Source organism: Tupaia chinensis, unplaced genomic scaffold (genome assembly GCF_000334495.1).
Source record: "Tupaia chinensis unplaced genomic scaffold, TupChi_1.0 Scaffold144276_1, whole genome shotgun sequence".
Classification (NCBI taxonomy): Eukaryota; Metazoa; Chordata; class Mammalia; order Scandentia; family Tupaiidae; genus Tupaia; species Tupaia belangeri.
In genome coordinates, this window is record NW_006204133.1 from 2,228,477 (window position 1) to 2,251,673 (window position 23,197).

General features: G+C 49.5%; 1 protein-coding gene across 1 annotated transcript in view; it reads left to right on the top strand.

The window, feature by feature from the left end:
* The window catches only part of CNGA3 (cyclic nucleotide gated channel subunit alpha 3), a 34,999-nt gene that overhangs the window by 9,773 nt on the left and 2,029 nt on the right, over positions 1–23,197 (top strand). The window contains exons 2-6 of the mRNA XM_027767505.1: positions 1,404–1,517; positions 4,540–4,719; positions 8,489–8,555; positions 17,133–17,236; positions 20,481–20,587. Coding sequence (XP_027623306.1) covers positions 1,404–1,517; positions 4,540–4,719; positions 8,489–8,555; positions 17,133–17,236; positions 20,481–20,587 — 572 coding nt within the window. The remainder of the gene's footprint in view (positions 1–1,403; positions 1,518–4,539; positions 4,720–8,488; positions 8,556–17,132; positions 17,237–20,480; positions 20,588–23,197) is intronic.

Genomic DNA, 23,197 nt, shown 5'->3' on the forward strand with positions numbered 1-23,197 from the left:
GCCAGTTCCGGGTTGGCTTTTAAGCAGCCTTATCAAATTTCAGTCCCAGGAGGTTTTTAAAAGAAAGGGAATGATTTCCCCAACACAAGCTTGTCTCATTCCAGGCGATCCCATGAATGTTGGACTCTGCTGATGTGACTAATGCTCGGACTGGGTTGTAGAGCCCTGTGCTGTTTGTGCTCCTGCTTTTCCTTCCAGGTTACCCTGGTAACGACTGCTCCTTACACCTACGTTGCAGGGGCCAGAGGCGAGGGTTTTGGAGAGGGGCAGAGTGGAAGTGAATTTCCATTGGAAAGCGCTGTACAAAGCAGATCAGTTAGGTACTGATCTGGGGCCTTCCTTTTAACCACTAAGTTCCCGGGAAGGCTGCCAGACAACACACGAAGCCCCGTGACTATAGCACACGCAAAGCAGGTGGGTGGGTGGGGGGTTCGGCTAGGGAAGACCTCCTAAAGCGAGTGGCATGGATCTGGCCTTAGAAGTAGAGTTTCAAGAGACCAGCAGTTAGCATAATGGCTATGTCGCTGGACTCCCATGTAGTTGACCACGGTTCGAGTCCCAGACCCGGTAACTTAAACTCATGCCCAGGATCCCGAGAAGAGAATGGAGGAGAAGGGATTGCGACATGGCCATTCCCCCTGAGGGGTTATTTCTCACTTTCTGTGTCTCTGTCTCTCTGGCAAGTGCATACACCCTATAGCAAAATCATCTCCGAAAAAAAAGAAGTAGAGCTTCGACAGGCAGAGGTGTGTTGGAATCAAAATCCTCACTGTGGAAATGTTCTGGTTTTTTTTTTCTTTGAGAGATTTTCGCTATAGGGCGCATGTGCTCGCCAGACCGACAGAGAGAGACATAGAGACAGGAAGTGAGAAATCACCCTCCGGGGGGATGGTCACGCCGCAATCCCTTCTCCTCCATTCTCCTCTCGGGATCTTGGGCACACACGCACACATGCCTGGCGTGAGTTTTAAGCCACTGGGTCCAGGACGCGAACCGCGGTCGACTACATGGGAGTCCAGCGACACAGCCATTACGCTAACTGCTGGTTCCCACTGTGGAAATGTTCTGTGTAAACACCGGCTATGATTTATGCTGGCAGACACTGGGTCCTCCCTCCTACCACTGCCCCGATGAGGACTAGGCCAACATTCACTGCAGCTCCCTGGCCTTCACCTCACCAATGGGCAGTGGCATGAGCCACCTTCCTTGCCATAAAGGAAAGGCACCATTCCCCCGAAAAGCCAGGATCTGCTGAAGATGAACCGAGTGGAGTGAGAGACTAGATTGAAGATCCAAGATGGCAGCTTTGCTCACTAAGCAGGACATCTGGTCATCTCATTCCTGTGTCCCGGGGGTGGATGTGCTTAAAATCAATTTAGCTTGCTGCATCTGTGCTTTCCCAGGGCCCACTCGCCAAGTGAGGAGACCTCGTCAACACGGCTGCCAGGGCTCGCCATGGAGACCACGGGACCGGCTGCATCCAGACAAAGCTTCTTCACCAGCCAGGGGCCCGCCAGGTAACTGACCAGTCTCAGCCCTCGCCTTGGCAAGGGGAGACCGAGGCAGAAAGAAGTTAGCTATGTCTCCGGAAGAAGTGAGGGGTGGGTGGGATTGAAGATTTAGAAAAGAAAGGGGGCAGGGGCAGAGCAGCCTGAAATCTGCCGGCAGTAATTGCCTCATGGGTCAGGTGCTCTAAGTTCAGAAAAGGCAAAGAAAAAATCGCCTTATCTGAAACTGCTTTAATAAAAAGTGATGTTGAGCTACTTACTCAGTTCTGGAAGAATTCAGAAAAAAGCCCACTAGAGCAGATGATAAGATCTACCAGTGTGGGAGACCACTGAGCCGGCACAGCAACCCACGGGGGCAATGTGGCAGTGTCCGGAGTAAGGCTGGCAGGTTCTCACAGCTGCGTATCTAGCCACATAGCGTGCATCCTTGCAAAAATGTTCAGGAGATCAGCAAGACTCCCAGCTGTCCCCCTCTGAGGATGAGTGCTGTGGCCTGGCTTTGGGAGCTGCAGCACCGTGGGGAAGACATTTCACCATTTCACATCTAGTCTAGAGACGCACCTAACGATGCCTACCCCACAGGCAGCTGCAAAAGTCGCATCACGTAGGTACTCAGTAGCACAGGCACGATATTTCCTTCCACCAATGTTTCCAAACCATGGTTTTACAGTCGCGTGTTCTACAATCGTTACTTCAGATCTTACTGAACAATTCATGTATTCATTCTCCCTATTTTCATTAGGGAAAATGCTACTCCACCATTAATTATTTGCCGAGTCCATTGTAGTGATTTCTGGTGTGTTTTTTTTTTACTAATAAAATACTCCTGGGCTTCCAGAAAGTGGATACCTTTTGGTCAGCTCAGATAAAAAGGCGGGGTAGGGCTGATACACGCGAACAATGGCAGCTATCCTGCAGAGGTGGTGCCAGCGGGCTCCCGGGAGGGGAGTTGAGGCAGCTGCCTTTTCTCTCTTTCCTTTTTTTTCAGGAGTTTCATGGTCTTTGTGTGTTTTTTTTTTGTGTTTTTTTTTTTTTTTTTCCTGCATGTCCACTCTGTTTCTGCCTTTCTCTGCTCACAGAGCAGCTGGCACAGTGCTAAAAATGACCTTTGCCTTGTGATCTTGAATTGAAACACCCACCCCCATCTCGAAGTAGCTTAATGCAGAGGCTACAGGCCAGGTGTCCATCCCAGTCCTGCTGGTTGAGGCAGGAGGGAGGAGTAGGGTTCTATGCTTTCATCAGAGAGAGGGTGTGTGTGGGGAGGGTGTCCAGAGCAGAGAGGCCGGGCTGACACCTCCAAATATGTCTATAGCAGCAGCTATAGGCATCTACAAGGGCATTTCAAAAGTCTGTAGAGTCATGGGAACCAGCAGTTAGCGTAATGGCTATGTCGCTGGACTCCCACATAGTCGACCGCAGTTCGCGTCCTGGACCCAGTGGCTTAAAACTCACGCTGGGCACGTGTGCGTGTGTGTCCAAGATCCCGAGAGGAGAATGGAGGAGAAGGGATTGCGGCGTGATCATCCTCTCTGGGGGGTGATTTCTCGTTTTCTGTCTCTCTGTATCTCTCTCTCTGTCTGGCGAGCACACGCGCCCTATAGCGAAAACCTCTCCAAAAAAAAAGTCTGTAGAGTCAGGACCAGCAGATGGCATAGCGATTATGTCACTGGACTCCCGCGTAGTCAACTGTAGTTTAAGGCCTGGGCCCGGTGGTGTAAAATTCACACCAGGCGCGTGTGTGTACATGCCCCAGATCCTGAGAGGAGCATAGAGGAGAATGGATTATGGTGTGGCCATCCTATCTAGGGGGGTTATTTCTCACTTTCTATCTCTCTGGGGAGCACACATGCACTATAGCAAAGCTCTCTCAAAAAAAAAAAAATAGAAGAAAGAAAAGAAAAATTGGCCAGAATGACTTAAATTAGAGCTTCATCTTGGAGCAAAAATTTGAAATCCATGATTTTTTCATAACATGCATTTCCCACATACGTTTTGAAGACCTTTGTATCTACATGGGATATTTTGCCTCTTTTTGTTCCCTTAGGTTAAGGTCGCACGTGTATGATTGGGGCCGAGATATGTGACAATCCATGGCTTAGTTCCAGCCGTTCAGTCCTGACTCCGACTGGATCACCCCATTAGAAGAGGGCACTGTAGGTGCATGAAGGGTCAGAAGCCAAGAAACGGAGTTGAGTTGCTCTCCCCACTCCCTGCTGCCAGAGGCAGGAGAGGCAAGAGGCAGGACTGAGAGAAGGCTCCTCTCAGGAAGGCTCGAGCTAAGATGAGATTAGGGGACTTGAACAACAGTCTTGGGTTCTTGAACCCATGGCAAGTTCCTAGCCAGGTCTGGCTCCAGGAAAGGGGTCAGGGCAAGTGGCAAAGGCTACATAGATTGAGCAGAAAACTGAAGTTTGTAGAAGAAAAAGTTAACATGATAAGGGTTGGGGAAAGCATCTAGTTTGTGTCTGGATGCTGGTTCCTTGAAACCTTGCTCTGAATCTTTACCGTCATCCTGTGCTCAGTGGTCACAGCAAAGACTTCTCCGTCAGCAGACTTTTCTACTCAGCACTCCTTTTGCTCAATCACCCATTTAAAGGTTCATCTTTGGTAGAGCCTCAGTGTTGAAAGGACAATACCAGGGCCGGCAGGTGGCGTGATGGTTAAGGGTGCTGGACTCCTACATGGCCAACCACAGTTTGAGTCCCAGACCTGGCGGCTTGCTTTCTCACTTTCTCGGTCTCTCACTCCATCCCTATCTGGTCAAATTAAAACAAATAAATAATAAATAAATAAATAAATAAATAAATAAAGTTCAATTTAAAAAAAAAGGGGAGGACAAACCATGATAATGACTGTCCCTAATGGAGGAAGCTCTACCTGAAGAGACAGAAGAAGGAGTTAAGGGTGCAAACCTGAGCCACAGGTTCCCAGCACGTGTGCCCTGCTGGGCAGCTCTGCTTCTGCATGAGAAGAAAGAGGGATAGGCTTTCTCCTTCCTCTCCTACTTGCTGCTTGTCTGTTGCACTTCCAGGTTGTCACGCCTCATCATCTCGCTGCGTGCCTGGGCCGCCAGGCACTTACACCAGGAGGGTCAGAGACCTGACTCTTTTCTGGAGCGTTTCCATGAAGCCGAGCTTAAGGAGGTGTCCAGCCAAGAAAGCAATGTCCAGCCAAATGTGGGCAGCCAGGAGCCACCAGACAGAGGGAGAAGGTAAGGAATGAAAGAGGAAGGGGTGGCGCAAGGAGCATCTGCCTTACTTGGTCCTGCTGGGATGCCCAGTGGTGGCCCCAGAACACCAATCCTGTGAGCTGTTTAAGAAGTCCATTGTTCTTGGGGAAACCCTGCACAATCTACCAGCTTCAACCCTGAGTTCAAGAAGCCTTGCAGAAGGGCCCTGTAACTGAAGTATCCAGACTCGTTTGACCGCCAACTTCATCCTACATGGGTTCCCACTGGTGTCCCCTGGAGATTGTGAGTTCTCAGAAACTCATCCGGATGCTGGAACCTCATCTTAGACTGTACTGGTGCCCACGTTGCTCCAAAACAGGGCATTTTATACCATGAGCAACAGGGAGCTACCTAAATGGTACCCCCAAGTTTATGAATAGGTGTGCATGCATTTTTCTGGGAAGAAGGCCCATGGGTTGGTCTAACCCATCAAAGGAACCACCTGTGTTCCCAATCAGATTAAGAGCCATGGGGGCTCCTACTGGAGGTGAGAGCTAGGGTAGAGTTGTGGGGACGGGGAGAGCGTTTGCTCCAGGGAGAAGGATCTGCATTGCAGGGCCTCTGTACACCTTGCACAGCCTCCAACTGGGCCATGAGCCAGAGCACTGCTCCTCCTCCTCTCTTGTCCTCAAGAAGTCTCCCCAGCAGCTGGTCTCTGGAGAGACCATAGGCCACTGTGGGTTGAATCCATTGTGGCTGAATAGCAGAGGGTATCTGTAGGACACTTAGCTCCATCTGAAAGGCAAGAGAGGTCAGACGTGGAGAGAAAGCTGACCTCCCCCAGCCTTGTGACCAGGTGGCTTCTCATCCAGAACCTGTTTCTGCAGAGAACAGTGAGGAGAAGCGTTGATAAGCTCTTTTGGCTGAATCCTTTAGGTAATGCTGAGATTTGTGAAATGTAAAGATGGGAGTAAGCCCGATGGTTCAGCACAGACGGTCTCATACAATTTGCTGGTGAAAACACCATCTGTTTTTATGTCATTGGGGAGAAGTTTGAAGCTTCTCAAATGGGCTTATGAGGAGTCCTAGGGGAGAAGAGATGAAGCCTCAGGGAAGCACAGCGGATCTTCTCGGAGCTTCCGGCTCACTTCCACGTGTGTGGGGGGGTATTTTTAGATTGCAGATTATTCAGTAGAGTGCAACGTGCAAACATTTTGTAAGATGAACTGTTAGACTTGAAAAACATTTCTTGCTAGTGACCCAGGCTCCATCTTCTCTGTGTGGAAAGGTGTAAGAATCCCCAGTTGATGGGCTGGTAGGTTGTATGGTGGCTAAGTGCTAGACTCACCCATGGCTGACCAGGGTTTGCATCCCAGACTGGGCAGCTTGCTTCTCACTTTCTCTCTCTCTCTTTCTCTGGTCAAATTAGAAAATAAAAATAATAAATAAAATTAAGTAAATAATTATTAAAAAAAGAAAAAAAGAAAGAAAGAAAGAAAGAATACTCAGTTGAGGTACAAGGGACCTTTGGAGAAGCATTCTCAGGCCAAAGTTTGCATATGAGCTTTGACCATAAAGCCTTGGGCTCCCTGGTAGTGGGAAGGAGACCAAGAGGGCCTGGGTGCTAGCTGGGGCGAGTGCAGAGCAGCCCCAGGTTCCCAGAGCCAGACAGCCCAGTCCCTCGTAGAGCTCTGAGTACAGGACTTGCGGGTTGCTCGCTAATGGCAGACAGGTAAGGAAGACAGAATGACGGGGAAAGAGGAGGAGGAAGCATCTTACCAAACTAGCCAGACTAAATTCCTTTCTGGGCAAGCAAAAACATCCTTAGCTAAGTTGGTCACATTGTCTTCCGACAGCCTTAGACTCACGGAGATGAATGATAGACTCTGTCCATTTCCCAGTGTGACCAGCTGAGCGGGGGCTGAGCTAAGACCCCATGTGGGGCAAGTGCCAACTATACCGTAGACACCTGGTCACTTGCCAGAAGGTCCAGAAGGGCAGATGAATGCAGTGGTGCAGGATGGTAGCAGATGAATCTGGGAGGCCTCCTGGGGGAAGAGGATTTTGAGTTTTGGGAGACAAAGTCCCAACTGCAGAGCAAAGTGTATGCAGAGACGGGCCTTGGTTCCCTGTGTAGGATTAGCCTTGTGGGGTGGATTACTGGCACAGAGCTGTGGTAAGAACAGCCACTGCACCCCCATCTTTTCCTCCTTCCATGTCAAAGGGGCCTCAGTTCCCTGGGAGATGTTACGATGAGCAGAACCGACCCAGAAACTAGCAGTTAGCTGCCTCTTGGGGAAGGAGCGTGGGCAGAGTGAGCAGCAGTGGTTAACATGGCAGTTGTCTGAGTCTCCAGTGTCATGGAGGAGACACCCCAAGAGTCAGACCGAGGTGTCAGCGGCCACTGGCTCCATGAATAGTCTGCAGTGCCCACGGACAGGCCAGGCGCCCTCCTGCTCTGCAAGGCCATTTAGCTTTCTTTCTTTTTTTTTCTAAGTAATTGTTTTATTTAACTTTATTTATTTATTTAGTTAGTTCCTTTAATTTTACCAGAGAGGGACAGAGCAAGAGAGAGAGAGAGAGAGAGGGAAAGTGAGAAATCAAGCCGCCAGGTCAGGGACTTGAACCATGGTCAGCCATGTAGGAGTCCAACACCCTTAACCACACCACCTGCCGGCCCCATCCAACTTACTTAGGCCATGTCAAAACTTGCACTGCAGCTGAGCACTTGAAGATGATGCATTTTCCTGAAACACGAGGAAAGCCAACTTTCAACATCCAGTTTCGTGCAAAACCAGCTCCCATTTCTACCAGACCCGCACACCAAGCAGAGGCCCTGCAGTTATAAGACTAGGGTTGGGGGCTGGGGCAGCACAGGAGGAGGGTAGACTAGGCATTGAGACCATTCTGCCCATGGGCTATTTAGTTAGTTCCTTTAATTTTACCAGAGAGGGACAGAGCAAGAGAGAGAGAGAGAGAGAGGGAAAGTGAGAAATCAAGCCGCCAGGTCAGGGACTTGAACCATGGTCAGCCATGTAGGAGTCCAACACCCTTAACCACACCACCTGCCGGCCCCATCCAACTTACTTAGGCCATGTCAAAACTTGCACTGCAGCTGAGCACTTGAAGATGATGCATTTTCCTGAAACACGAGGAAAGCCAACTTTCAACATCCAGTTTCGTGCAAAACCAGCTCCCATTTCTACCAGACCCGCACACCAAGCAGAGGCCCTGCAGTTATAAGACTAGGGTTGGGGGCTGGGGCAGCACAGGAGGAGGGTAGACTAGGCATTGAGACCATTCTGCCCATGGGCAATTTTTTGCCCTGGTAATTGTAAGTGGCTAGAGGAACGGGTTTTCCAGGGAGGGCTCCCTCTGAGAGCTAAGCCCTTGCAGATGCGGGTAGCAAGTTCTGCTGGATACCCGTGTTCTGGAGTTTCGGGCCTCCACTGAGCGGCACTGAAGCACCTGGAGAGTAGAGGCCACAGGGGACCCATTTTGCTGCCCCTGGGCATGTGGGCACACTGCCTCACACGCAGTTGAATGGAAAGAAACCTAGTGGAATTTGAGGCCAGGAAGCAGGATTCAAACACAATTCTCAGTGCATCCAGAGCCTCCGTTTAGCCAAGTGCTCATCCTCTCTTTTACCAGAGCTAACTAGTCACATAGCTGTCTGCCTCTGACCATCACAATGTCTTTGCTCTTCAAGCTGTGAGCGGGAAGGCCCGGCGAGGCAGGATAGCCACCAGGAGCCCATGGCCGTTGAAGCCAACGTCAGATTCCCATGCGTGTTCTTTTTACCTCCCCACAGTGCCTGGCCCCTGGCCAAAAGCAATGCTAACACCAACAACAACACCAATACCGACAAAAAGGAGGAGGTGTAAGTACCCGTGCTCCCTGCAGAGCCTGCTCACCTCCTCAGTCCTAGCGGCCACTCTCCTCCCGTAGAAAATCCCCGACTTCGCCTCTCTCCTTGGTACCCCTGCTTCCCACCTCCTGACAACCGGTAGACCATTCTAGAATCCTGTTCCTTGTATTGGAAACCCACCCCTATGAACGGAAGTGCGAGAGGGACCTGACCTGTATGACTTCTTTGGGCAAGTCATTTTCTCTCTTTGGCTCTCGTTTTCCTCATCGATAAAGCAAAGGGGTTGGATGGGACCGACGCGTTGACCTTCACCGTCCTGTATCCCTGTACATTTGAAGGTGTAAAACTGGAGTTCCTTCCCAGAGCAGTGGGTGTCCGTCCTGACAACGGGAACGCATCTTCCACCCCGCAGCCTAAGGCTCCTGTGTGCCGGGGAAATGCCCTTGTCTTAAGGCTGATTCAGGCCAGTTTTGAGAGTGTATGCAGGGCAGTGGAGAGAGGGAATTTCAGTCTGTCCAGAGAGTAGCCTCTTGGAAGGTGACCTACTGCAATGCCTTACTATCACCAGACGCTGAGATGGCGGTGCTTGATGTGCCATTTTCCAAAGCCCAGGGGGTGTGTGTGTCCACGTGTGCGGGACTGTACGGGTGCCTTAGTGCGTGGGTGTCTCCAATTCTCCAGCCTCACTGCTTCGTTATGGACTACTATGGCGGGGGAGGGAGGTCTTAGAGGGGAAAACCATCAGTATCAGCAAGAAATGTGAATTTCTTGGCTTCTGACTGACAGAGAAATGGGCCGAGGCTTTTTCTTATTGTTCTGTTCCTTGGAGGGGTTCATTTTCTGCTTTTCTCCAAGAGTCTTAGTCATATTTGTTTGCACAAATCTAGACATCAAATCCAGAGACCCAAATACCAGCAACCAAGAAAAATAAAATGATTTCATCTGCAAAGCAATAGCTTTGACATAATTGCCTGATTAAAAGCCCAAACCCAGTGCCGACAGGTGGTGCAGAGATCAAGGCAACTGGATTCCACGTGACTGAATGTGTGGTTCGAGTCCCAGACACGGTGACCTGAAAACAGTCTCGAGCATATGTGTGTACATGCCCAAAATCTCGAGAATGGAGGAGAAGGGACTGAGGCGTGGCCATCTCCTCTGGGGGGTGATTTTTCACTTTCTCTCTCCGGTGAGAGAACACACACACCCTATGGCCAAAAAAAAAAAAGTCTTTTAAAAAAAAAAAGGCAAACCTAACATTACATACAGTTGAAACCCTGGTCCCTGTTATTGAGTCCCTTTCAGGCAGGGCGCTAGAAGCCACAGACTGAGTCTGTGGGGCTCTAGGTGTCTTTGTCCTGGGGCTCGGATATGGGCAAGGGTGAAGTTGGATGGTGTTGCCTGCATCAGGCTCTTAAATCTCTTCAAATGAGCTCATTTCATGGGTCCATGCTCCGGCCAAAATTGAAAACTGTCCCCAAATATTTCATTCTGTACACCTTCCTCTACTCTTCCTCCACATTTCTGGATTTTCACTGAGTGTCTAGGGTCCTGAATAATTTTCTCCTCGTTGATGAAACTGTTCCCAGCCAAAACCAGCATCATTTTGCAGCTGTTTGTAGGTTCTTTTAAGGCAATGCTGAGTGGATTTGGGCATACAGCTGGATGGTGCTGGGTCTTTCCTAGGCCCTTAGCAGTTGGTAACTGGAGAAGGGCCAAGTCCTGCAGCCCAGAGCCACAAATTCTGGTACAAAGCAAGCCGAAGGTGTAATTAAATTCTACGCAGGCTAAGCATGCTCGATAAGTTTGTGGAGAGCGCCCTCTGCTGGTGCCTTGATTAACTCTCCAGTGGCGACAGACTGCCAGGGTCACCTCTGTAGATTCAGGCTAGGTGACTGTTCTTTCTTCTGGGCAACTTTAATTTTTTTTTTTCTTATCTATTTTATTCATATTCTCACTTTTGAGAACTTGGAAGATAAGAAAAAGACCCGAAAGCAAATACACACAAGATGTTCACAGTGGGATCCCACTATCAGATATATATATATATATCTCTCCTGCTTAAGAGCATCTGTCTTCCCAACTCAGTTCCTTATCAGCTTTGTGACCTTGGGCAAGTTGCCTAATATGTCTGTGTATAAATCTCCTAACTTATAAAGTAAGGATCGTGGTAATGTCTGACAGGGTGTGTGAATATAAACGTGTTAATATATGTAAAGTTCTCTTAATGCCTGATACGTAGGGCACCCTCAACAAATATTGACTCTCATGGCAGGCAGGATAACTCTCCCACAAAGATGTCTACCATCCTCATCCCTAGAACCGATAAATAGATTAGCTTTATGGCAAAGGGGCCTTCACAAGTGTCATTAAATTTAAGGTCCTTGAGATGGGCTATTATCCTGGATTAACAGGACCCAATGTAATCACATAAGTCTTTAAAAAGCAGAAGGGGGAGCTAGAAGGGTGGGTGCAAGAGCTGAGAAGGACGGAGAGGCTCCCGTTGGAAGAGGAACTCAGCCCATGTTTGCTAGCCTCAGAGATGGAGGGCAGGGGACAGAGCCAAGGAGGCAGCAGCTTCTACACCTGGGACAAGCTCCCACTTACAGCCAGCCACCAAATGGGGACCCTAGTCCTACCATGGGAAGATGCAGACTTCAGACTTCCGTCAGCAATCCAAATGAGCAGGAAATGGTTTGAGCTGCTGAGAGCTTGCTTCGAGTCGAGTAGAACTTGGCCCAGACCTTTCGACTAAAGAACTATTTAGATGATAGCTTCGTGTTGTGTCAAGCAACTACATGTGTGGTCATCTGTTAGGCCAGCAATTGAAAACTAATAGCTGCTTCAATCCACCTGGGGTGCTGCTGTAACAAGCCTAAAAACATGGATGTGGCTTTGGAACCAGTAACTAGGCAGAGCTGGAATAATTTTGATCAGCACGATTCAAAAACAAAATCTAGATTGCTCTGAAAAGACAGCTAGTAGAGATATGGACATTAAAGACTGACAGTATAGGGACCAGCAGTTAGTGTAATGGCTGTGTTGCTGGACTCCCGTGTAGTCGACCGTGGTTCAAGTCCCAGACTCGGTGGCTTAAACTCATGCCAGGCGCATGTGCGTGCGTGCCCAAGATCCCGAGAGGAGAATGGAGGAGAAGGGATTGCGGCGTGGCCAACCCCCCTGGGGGGTGATTTCTTATTTTCTATCTCTCCGTCTCTCTGTCTGGTGAACACACACGCCCTATAGCAAAAACCTCTAAAAATAAATAAATAAATAAATAAGACTGACAATATAGGCTAAGGAGAGAACACTTAAATTATCTACATGCCTAAAATTTAATATATACAAGCTGCTTTAAATCCTTCTAAACAGATTATTAGTGGAAATCTGGGTTGTAAGAATGCTGCTAGTGAGGGCCCCGAAATAAATGAGGAGCGCTAACTGGAAAGTGGAGATGAGACTCGTACAGCGATCAAAAGCTTAGTAGACTGTACCCTGCGGTAATGAGGAAAAGCACAGCTCGCGGGCAATATGCTTGAATTTTTAGCCGAGCAGGTTTCTAAGCAAAGTGTTGAAGGTGCAGCCTGGTTCCTTTATGATATACAGTTAAAATGTAAGGGAAAAAAAAAAGATAAATTGAAGGGAGAAATGTTTAATGAGAAAAAACCAGGACCTGACCATTTGGGAATTTCTCATTAAGAAGAAACCAGGACCTGACCATTTGGGAATTTCTCCTCCTACTCAAATGGCAAAAGATACTAAATTTAATAAAGTCACTATTAGGAAAACATGCCTTAGAAAAAAACCCAAGGGTGTGCCTAGGCAACCTTTGTTAATACTTCAGGGAGATTGGGAAGTCTTAGTATTCACCACATACAGAGTTCTCCAGAGGTGAAGGGACAGTTCAGCTCCCCTCGGTCAAAGAACAGAGACGGCATTGCTCAGCAAGATCTACGGGTGGAGCTTGTTCCTGATGGAGTGACTTTCCATGATGTGCATGTCTAACTGAGCCCAGGAAATGTCATGTCAGCAGAAGAGCCACCAGCTTGACTACGAAGGGACAGAAAGAACACAAAACAACGGAAGATTACTGGGTCCTTTCATTTCTAGCAGCAGAGAGCAGGCTAAAAAGCCTACTCAGCCACAAGCAGGTACTACCTCTTATGAAAAAGAAAGAAAAATGTAAGCGTAAAGCCTTGAGCCCGGAGGGCAGAGCCGTGAACCAGAGGATTATTCTTGGGTTTTGAACCATGACGGCATTTGCACGACTAGCTGTCATCATTGCTTGGGACTCGTGACTCCGTTTGCCCTTCTCCCTTTTTGAGGACTGTTTGTGACAGGTGTCCGTGCCAGTCCCACCATTGTGTGGAGCACATCATTTGTTTCTTTACTTTCACAGGCCCGCAGGTGGAGAGAATCGAGCCCACAATAATTCCCCAGAGACGCACCCGAACCTGAGCAACTGGCGACATGTAGATGAGATTTGGGGCTTAGGTGGTGCCGTAATGGGGTGAGACTGTTGGAGATTTGGAGATGGGGGGAATGCATTTTGCACATGGGATGAGTGTGAATTTTTTGGAGGGGCCGAGGCTGGAGTGTAGTCGGCAGAATACTGGCTTCCAAGATGCCTGTGCCCGAGTCCCCGCATCACGTGAATGTGTTCATTCCCTATGCGGCAGAAAGGACTTTGCAGGTGTGATTAAAAGGACTTTGCAGGTGTGATTAAGGCCCACCAGATGGGGAAATGATCCTGGATTATCAAAACGGACCAAATATAGTGATGTGCATCCCTCAATGTGAAGAACCTTTCCCAGCTGCAGAGGAGCAGTGAAATGGCGTTTTGAAAGGAACTTAATCCACTGTCGTTGGCTCTGAAAATACAGGAGGGGGCAGGAACCAGCAGTTAGCGTAATGGCTATGTCGCTGTTCTCCCACGTAGTCGACCGTGATTTGCGTCCTGGACCCGGTGGCTTAAAACTCACGCCGGGCGCGTGTGCATGCGTGCCCAAGATCTTGAGAGGAGAATGGAGAAGAAGGGGTCGCAGTGTGACCATCCCCCCGGGGGGGTGATTTTTCGCTTTCTGTCTCTATGTCTCTCTGTCTGGCGAGTACACACGGCCTAGAGCGAAAACCTCTCCAAAAAAAAATACAGGAGGGGGCCATGAACCCGACAAGATGATGGCATCTGAAAGCTTGGCAAGGCCTTCACATTATAGCCAGGAAGGAAAGATGGGACCTCAGGCATACAATGAGAAGAAACCGCATTCTTCCAGCAATTCAAACGATCAGAAAGAGATTGTTTCTGGGAGACTCTATGCAAGAATGCATCTTTGACGCCTTGGTTTTATTCTGGTGAGATCCACCCCGCACTTCAGATCTGTAGATCTACGACAAGATAGTCATGTTGCTGAAGCCACGAAGTCTGGTGTTGTTCTGGCAGCCAAATAAAGCCATCTCGCTGTCAACAGAGACCTTTTCTTCCAAAGTTGCTTTTATTTATATATATTTGTATATATATTACTTTATTCATATTTGTATACACACACACACACACACATATATATTTTTTTTTTTCATGAGAAAGGGAGACAGAAAACGTTCTCACATGATCTGCCCTCAGTCTCCGCTGGCCCAGGGTGCTCAAGGAGACCCCAGGACCTGAACCCAGACCCTCTCTCATGGAGATCTGGTTAGACCATCGCTGTGCCAGCATCTGGCCCCTTTAGTCTGCTTTTTATTTATTTATGTATTTTTAGAGATTTTTGCTATAGGGTACTAGAGAGACAGAAAGCAAGAAATCACGCCCCAGCGGGGTGGCCATACCACAGTCCCTTCTCCTCATTCTCCTCACAGGATTTTGGGCACACACGCACATGTGCCTAATATGAGTTTCAAGCCACCAGCTCCAGGACTCGAACTGCAGTCAGCCATGTGGGCGTTCAGTGACATAACCACTACGTCATCTGCTAGTCTGTAGTCTGCTTTTTAACCTAGCAAAATATGAAGAACAACTTTCCCATGTCGCTAACTATTCCTCCACAACATTATTCTAAATGGCCTTCTAAACTCCATTGTCAGTGAGGAATCTCTCCTGTCCCATGGTTAGACTGCTCATCCATTCTGACTATTATGAATAATGGTGGTGATTTCTCTTCTACACGCGTGCGTGCCCACAGCCTTGAGTATCTCCTCAGGAAGTGCTAGGTAACAGTGTACTGGTATTTTTCACAATGAGCGTTTAATTAGCAACATTTATTTCTCAGCCTGTGCCTTCCTCCCTAGAGTTGAAGAACAGAGGAAGGTTCCATGGATACCCCTTCTATAAGCAGGACCTTTCACCTTTCTGTGTGGTTTTTCTCACCATTCAATGGACACGAATTCCTGCCTTGCAGAACTGTTTTATTAATTAGGTCACCTTGCAACAGAACCTAGCCCATGACAGCTACCCAGTGAAGAGGAGGGAGCAGAGCGAAGCCGTGTGTTGAGATCCCTGCACTAGCAGGCCTGTCCTGCAGACGTAACAGCCTCACAGTCAGCAAAGTCTGAATATGTTTCTAAGTGAGGCTGCAGGGACCAACAGATGGCGTAATGGTTATGTCACTGTACTGCCACATGGCCGACTGCAGTTCAAGTCCTGGACCCAGAGGCTTGAAACAGGCCAGGCGCATGTGTGCGTGCCCAAGATCCTGAAGGGAGACTGGAGAAGGGATTGTGGTGTGGCCATTCCCCCTGGGGGGTGATTTCTCACTTTCTGTCTCTCTGTCTGTCCCTCCAGAGAATGCACGTGTCCTAGAACAAAAATCTCTCTAAATAAATAAATATGGCCACATTTGCAGGCCTCAGACGATGCTGAGACTTGCCACTCAGAGTGTCACAAACATGATCCTGCCTCTGTGGATTTTGCTTCCCTTCTGTTTGCTTGCTTTCTCATCCAGGCCAGGTTTTCATCTGACCCAGAGACAAAGTTTCCAACAACCAATGGACTATACCCATTCCTTCAGATCAAGGAGCTTGAGGGGGCCAACAGTGGCACAGTGGTAAACGTGATGCTCTGCAAGGCTGACCCTTGGGGAGGTTCTGGGTTCACATCTGGGGAACCCCCCACGTACGCCGAACGTGAATGTGCCCATGACCTGGGGCTAGCTGGGCTGGGACTGGATCGTGGTGTGAGGGCCCTGTTGGGGGTGCTGCATATCAGTCTCCCTCTCTCTGTCTCTCTTGCTCATGGAAGTAATGAATAAACTTTAAAAGAATTATAAAAAGAGAAAGAGAGCGAAGATCTTGACCTGTGACTTCCAAAACATCAAATGACTTTTCCACCTTCCGAGTGTGGTTTTGGGTTTATCTCTCATGCCTCAGAATGTCTCCCGTCTCAGGCTATTGGGACCTCCCGGAACTGATGGAAACAGTTCGGGCTTTGTAGAACTGTCGGCAGGACCGCGGATTTCTCAACGTAAGCTTCAGTGGTGGCTTTCCTCACACTTGAGGAATAATAATGATGAAATCAATAACCTCGTCTCATCCCACAGGCTGCAAATACCCACTTTCTGAGCCATGCCCTCCTTCCGGCCACTGCAGCCTGCCCGCTCCAGTGTGGGAACGTCCGTGGTCTATGGCACCTGCTGTGACCCTGCATTGTCTGGTTACAGGCAGAAAGGAGGGGACAGAGAAAGGAAGGAAGAACTAACTAAAAGGAGAGGAGGGAGCACTGAGAGGAGCTGCCCCCTGCCCCAGGAGGGGGTTCACAGTCACGGCAGCCTGACCCCTCCCTGCCAGTGTACCGCTGAGGGAAAGGCATTGACCCCAGGCTGGGAACCAGGCTTCCAGAGAGCAGTGCCTCGCTCTGCAGGGAAGTTTCCCCCCAGCGCTGGAAACCCAGGTGGTTTATCTGCAGCCTCAGGTGAGCAGCCTGCAGCTGGCCCTGACAGCCTGTTCATGCCACAGCACCTGGCTTGTAAGTTGAACCAGGGATCAAACCTGGGCCTCCCCATGGCCCCAGCCTGTGGGGCACAGCATTTTTTGTCTTTTGTTTTTTGTTTTTCATACATTCAATCACTGTATATCATTACAGCTTGCAAAATGAATTTTCCTGCCATGAATATGCCATATATTAGCCCAGTTAAACGCTATCATCAGCAGATAATTGTCCATTTTCGTGGCACTTAAATGTTCTGCTTCTTTCTTTTTCCCCTTGATTACCTTTCTCCCTTCCTCCCTCATTTCCCACCCTCCTCCCACACCGCCTCTAGTATCCACATATGCCACCATGGCTGGGCCATGCCAAGCTGTGTTTTCACTCCCTTCCTCCGAAAGGCATGGACGTGACCACAGGCACATGGGAACACTGTAGTCATGATTTTATAGTCAACCGTGGCTTCCTGCAGAGTCTACCCTTCCTCCCAGCCTGTCTTTTCACAGGGGGACACTCCATGGCACCCTGGGACTAAGAGCATCCTGTCATGGACACCCCTTCTTGAGCTTCAGCCTGAAATTACCCTAGGAGTCCCCAGCTAATCCAGGTCTCTAAAACCCCCCAGAGCTGTCGTCTTTCTGTGCATTGCACTGTGTGTGTGTGTGCATTTCCAGAAAGAAGAAGGACCCCATCGTGGTGGACCCCTCCAGCAACATGTACTACCACTGGCTGACTGTCATCGCCACGCCCGTCTTCTACAACTGGTGTCTGCTCGTGTGCAGGTAGGGGGCAGGGATGCCAGGGCAGCCAGGCCTGGGTGACAGCTCTGGGTGTCACTCAGGAAGCCTGAGTCCTGGTCCCCACATGTCCACCACATGGCTCCTGGATTTCAGTTTCTCCAGCTAAAAACCAGGAGGTGGGGCCAGCAGGAGACAGCGATGAAGGCACTGGACCCCCATGTGGTCACTGGCGGTCCGAGTGTTGGACCTGGCAGCTTGAAACGCACACTGGGCACATGTGCATGTGTATCCAAAGTCCTGAGAGGAGACTGGAGAAGGGATTGTGGCATGGCCATCTCCCCTGGGAGTGATTTCTCACTTTCTGTCTCTCTGTCTCTCTCAAAAATAAATAAAAAAACAGGTTCTTGGGCCAGCCAGTGGCCAAGGTGGCTGGATCCCACATAGCCAACTGAATGGTTCAAGTCCTAGACTCAGCACCTTGAGAACCATGCTGAGCACACGTGTCTGCCCAAAATCCCAAAAGGAGGGTAGAGGGGAGGGACCTGCCATGTGGCCATCACCCACAGGGGATGTTTACTCTTTGTCCCTCTGTCTCTCTCTGGCGAGCACATACACTCTGACAAAATGAAAATACGAGGTTCTCAGAGAGGACCGTCAGGGTGCTCAGGAGCACTGGCGGGAGCTGAGTTGAGACAGACAGTGAGGGGTCCCTCACTTCGGGGCCCCCTGAAGTGAGATGAATGAGGATAGTGCAGGGGCGAGGCGCTGCTCCTCTGAGGGCAAACGAGTCAGGGTGTGGGGCATTCGTGAACTCGCCATGGGACAGAGATGCAGGAGGAGGCGCTGCGGTCTGGGGTGGGCCTCTCCTACGTGAGCGCAGCCCTGGGATGCAGAGTAAACTGCTCGTCTTCGGAGGGTCCATGTGGGCTTGAGAGGTTCCTGGGCAAGCGCGGACCCCCCGACGCACAGGAAGCTTCTGGAGCTAAGAGGAGGCCTTGGAAATTGTCTCAGCAAGCTGCAGATGGAGGTGCGGGGTGAGCGGCTGCTCTCCTCACAGGCAGGAGGGGACCTAGGGCTTCTCCTAGGAAGACTGCCATTTGCCAATGCGGAGGTCAGACGCTGTTCCTCTGAGGGGCAGCCGGGACACCCTTGGCTTTCCTGAGCAAGGCACAGATGGGGGGAGCTATGTTCTGAGGGCCGGTGAAGGAGGCATCTCTGAGTGTGCTGGACGAGGCTGGGCCAGCTGCTGCCCACCTGTGGGCAAGCAGAGGGTTAGGTGTTTCCGAGAAAGTCCATGGCTGTCAGCTGCTGAGCAGGGGTGAAGGGTCAGCTGATGCTCTTTCAAAGTAAGCAAGGGGTGGAGCTGGCAGGTGGCGTGGTGGATAAGGTGCTGGACTCCTACATGGTAGACCATGGTTCTAGTCCTGGACCAGGTGGCTTGCTTTCTCACTTGCCTTCTCTCTCTCTGGTCATGTCCCTCTCTGGTCAGATTTAAACAAACAAACAAACAAATTAATTAAATCTTAAAACAAAATAATGCAAAAACTGTCTTTCAATTTGTGAGGGGGTTAGGGAGCTTTGTAATGCTCTTGCCCATCACTGACCCCCTCCCGCACTGGATCCTAGATGCAGCTTTAGCAATTGCAGCTCTACTTTGTTTTATTTAGTTTCCTATGTTACAGTCTTTAGCAGTAGTATAAAAAATGTGTTTTTTTAATAAAATATCATCTTGGTAAGATTTCTTTAATACGATTTTATTCTTGGCAGCTTTCATGTCTTCTTGGTTAATGGCATACACTAAATTAGGAGCAGCTTGGGGTTTGGAATTTTGAATGAGATGACCAAGGTTGCCAAAAGCAGATATAGTTCAAGAATCCCTAATTCAAACATTTGAAATAAAAAAATGTGTGAAATACAGAGCACGTGGACCCACAAGATATGGGGGCAGATACGTGACACGGTGAGCCTGGCACCCACGAGCAGGTTCCAGGTTGGCATCTGGAGTCCTCCCTGAACACTGGGTGCATGCTCAGGAGGCTAGAGGCAGGTTGTGGCGGGAAGCCCCTGCTGGGGTGCTGTCTCTGTCTGGCTGTGTCTCTGTCATTCATGGGAGAAAGAAAAACTTAAAAAACAAAAAAAGATCTGGGCGAACCTCACAGCACAGTGGTCAGGTTCGGTGCAGAGGAAACCCACGATGGTTGACCAGGGTTTCGGTCCCAACCTTGTCTGCTGGGAAAGCGCACTGGGCGTGTGTGCCTGCCTGGGATCCTGGTGGATGGGGAATTGGAGGGGAAGGGATGGCAGCATGACCAGCCCCACTGGAAGCTCTCTCTCTCTCTGTCTTTCTCTTGTGCATGAGGGCATGCCCTCTAACATTAAAATATATATTTATACTTAAATATCTAGAAGGTAGAAAATATTTGCCAGCTTGTTCAGTAGTTAACCTCTTAGAAATCCTCAAACTCGTTCTAATTTGACCCCAGAAAAGGTAGATCAGCCCCTCTCCCTGACTCCATCAGTGAGGCCTGGGAAAGCTCTGCCCTGGGGTCTCACAGCTCACCGCTGGGGGGCAGCAGGGCCGCTCTTCAGGGTCAGTCCCAGCTCGTCCTCGGAGCTTCAGGACTGTGGGACAGAAAAGCTTCTCAGGGCTTGGCTCTCCTCATCTGAAACCTGGGGTGATTGTATGGGGTGATGACACTGTGAGCAGGGCACATTTGTTTCTTTATTATTTATTTTTTTAAAAAAAGAATTATTTATTATCATTCTTTTTCTTTTTTTTCTTTTTTTTTTTTTTTTTTGAGAGATGTTTGCTATAGGGCACATGTCATGTGCACGGCAGAAAGAGAGAGAGACAGAGAGACAGAAAATGAGAAATCACCCCCTGGGGGGATGGCCACGCTGCAATCCCTTCTCCTCCATTCTCTCGGGATCTTGGGCATGCACGCACATGCACCCGGTGTGAGTTTAAGCCCCCGGGTCTGGGACTCGAACCATGTTTGACTTTGGGAGTCCGGCGACATAGCTATTACACCAACTGCTGGTCCCTATTTTTCAATTTTGACCAGAGAGAAACAGAGAGATCACCCCTCCAAGTCTGGGACTTGAACCACTGTTGACCATGTAGGAGTCCAGTGCTTTTAATCACCATACCAACTGCCAGTCCTGCTATTATTTTTTTAAGAAAAAAATATATATTTGCCAGATGAAATAACCCAGCGTCTGCAGCACAGGCCAGTGCCCACATGTGTGGGCTCCGACACGGGCTGCATGTCTCACTCTTGTTTAGGGCCTGTTTCGATGAGCTTCAGTCCGAGAACCTGATACTGTGGCTGATCCTAGACTACACGTCGGACGTCGTCTATGGCTTCGATATGCTGGTGCGAGCCCGCACAGGTGAGTGAGCCCCAGGCCCAGGTGGGTGTGCGGAGATCCAGGTTAGGGCCACACCTGCCTACCTTTGCCCATGAGAGGCCAGGTAAGTCTGGGACGCTTTGACCAGGAGAGTGCTTGCTGCTGTCTCAGACCCCCCATGCTGAACTTGTAAGCAGGACCCTGAGTGGGGAAATGGGTGCTTGGGCTCTGCTCTCCCGAGGAGCTGTGTGACCTTGGGCAAGTCCTGCGGTCTCCCTAGGCCTCATTTGTATCACCTGTCAAATAAGAAGGTCAATCTGGGCCAGCACCGTGGCAACAACAGTAACACACTACTCAGGAGAAGCCAGATCCCACGTGGCAATTGTGGTTCAAATCCCTAGTCTGGCAGCCTGAAACACGCAGGGCCTGCATACACATGAGTACCCAAGATCCAGTGGGCTGGAGGACTGGGGCAGGGAGACAGAGGTGTCACCAGATGTTGTGGCGAGTACCCGTCCCCTGATTCATGTGTGTCTACACTCGCTCTGTTGTGAATGGGAGGGAAAGGCACCTCTCCTGTTCTGACTACTCAACATTGGGGGGAATGGGAGGGCGACCTCAGAGGATCTTGGAGTTTCTCTTCCTGGACAGTCAGAGTGCAGGACTCGGGCGTTTCACTCCACGGCTTCCACAGGTGTTTTCACATGTGGAGATACAATCTGAAATGGCCTAACCAAGCGACGACTTCCTTCTACTCACCTCTGGTTGGGGGTGGGGGGACACCGTAGGCTCTAAGCTGTGTACCCGTGGTGTCCCTTTGTCTAGTTCGCACCAAGACATCCCCTAAGCTGCTAGAGGTTGTGCCTGTCCCGAGATTTCTGAACTAAAATTGTGCCGTAGTGGTCACGGTCAACACCACCGACCACAGCAGCAACACCGGACATGGCTTCGTGGCGTACAAAGCACAGCGTGTCTTCTCTTTAGAACTGCTGCAGGAGATAAGTGCTGGCCTGATTGTCTCCATCTACTGATTTAGAAACCGAGGCCATGGGGCCAGCAGGTGGCGCAGCGGTTAAGGTTCTGGCCAACGGCAGTTCGAGTCCCAACATAGTGACTTGCTTTCTCACTTTCTCTCTCTCTTCCTCCTTCTCTCTCTCTTTCCCCAGTGAGTGCACATGCCCTATAGCAAATTGTTTAAAGATAATAATAAATTATTATTAAATGATTGCTTATTTGATTTATTTATGTAAACTATTTGACCAGAGAGAGACAGTGAGAGAAAGAGAAAGTGAGAAAGCAGGTCACCAGGTCCAGGACTCAAACCCAAATAAATAACTTTTTAAAAAGAAAGAAAGAAAAAGAAAAGAAAGAAAGAGAAAGAAAATGAGTTCCTCTCTTAAGAAAGCATCACCGGGGACCAGCAGATGGTGGGATAGCTATGTCGCTGGACTCCCATGACCCAGCCATCTCTGTCTTCTGTCCCCCTGCCATGGTCACGTTAGCTACATAGAGCTCTCTGAGCAGCCCACTGGGCTGACAGTCCTTGTTCTGGGCCAACCTTCAGTGAAACAAGACGCCCTCACTTACAGACCCAGCCATCTCTGTCTTCTGTCCCTCTGCCATGGTCACGTTAGCTACATAGAAGCAAGAGCTCTCTGAGCAGCCCACTGGGCTGACAGTCCTCCCCAAAGCATTCCCCAGGGAGAAAAATGATCAGAATTGAAAGAAGACATCTTAAAGTAGTTGCAAGAGTCCCAAGGCACAGGGAGAGCTGTGTGACACACTGGGCATGCACTAAACACATGGTCACCAAAGAATGATGTTAGGCAGGGGCTGGGAAGTGGGCTGTCCTGTACGTGTGAATCGATCTTGATATTCGATGTTTTTCTCTTTAATTTTTACTGTCAGGAGGTGGGGGAGGGAGATTGTACCCCCCATTGGGCAGGATCACATCGCATTCCCTTCTCCTCCATCTCTCCATCCTGTCAAGATTTGGGGCACACACACATACATGCCTGGCGTGTTTTTCAAGCCTCCGGGGCTGTGACTCAGACCTTCCAGGTGGCAATGCAGAAGCTACTTCCTTAACCACTAAGCCACAGGGCCGGCCCTTGAATTTTTTATTTTTAAGTTTTTGCCATAGTGCACATATTCCCACCAAAGAGAGACAGAAAAGGACAGAGAGGAGAAAGTGAAAAATCACCCCCCACAGGAGGAATGGCCACACCACAGTCCCTTCCCCTCCATTCTCTTCATGGGACATTAGCACATGCTTGTATGCATGCCCGATGTGATCTTTCAAACCGTCGGATCCAGGACTCAAACCACAGTCGCCCATGTGGGGGTCCAGAGTCTTAACCACCACACCGCCTGCTGGCCCTTGGTCCTGATTTTTTTATTTTAATGGAATGCTTGGTCCTACCCTCAGCCTACCCTCACAGTGTGCCCCTGGGGCAGCAGCAGAAGCAATGTCTGGTGCTTGCTGGAAGCCCCCAGACCCACGGGCAGGCCCACATTCACTTCACAGAGCCCTCGGGGACTTCCATGCTCAGCAAAATGTAACAAGCAATCATTATATCATTCTATTTTTGCATGTGTTTGAAACATTTTTTAAAGAATTATTTTATTTAACTTCATTTATTAATTTTAAAT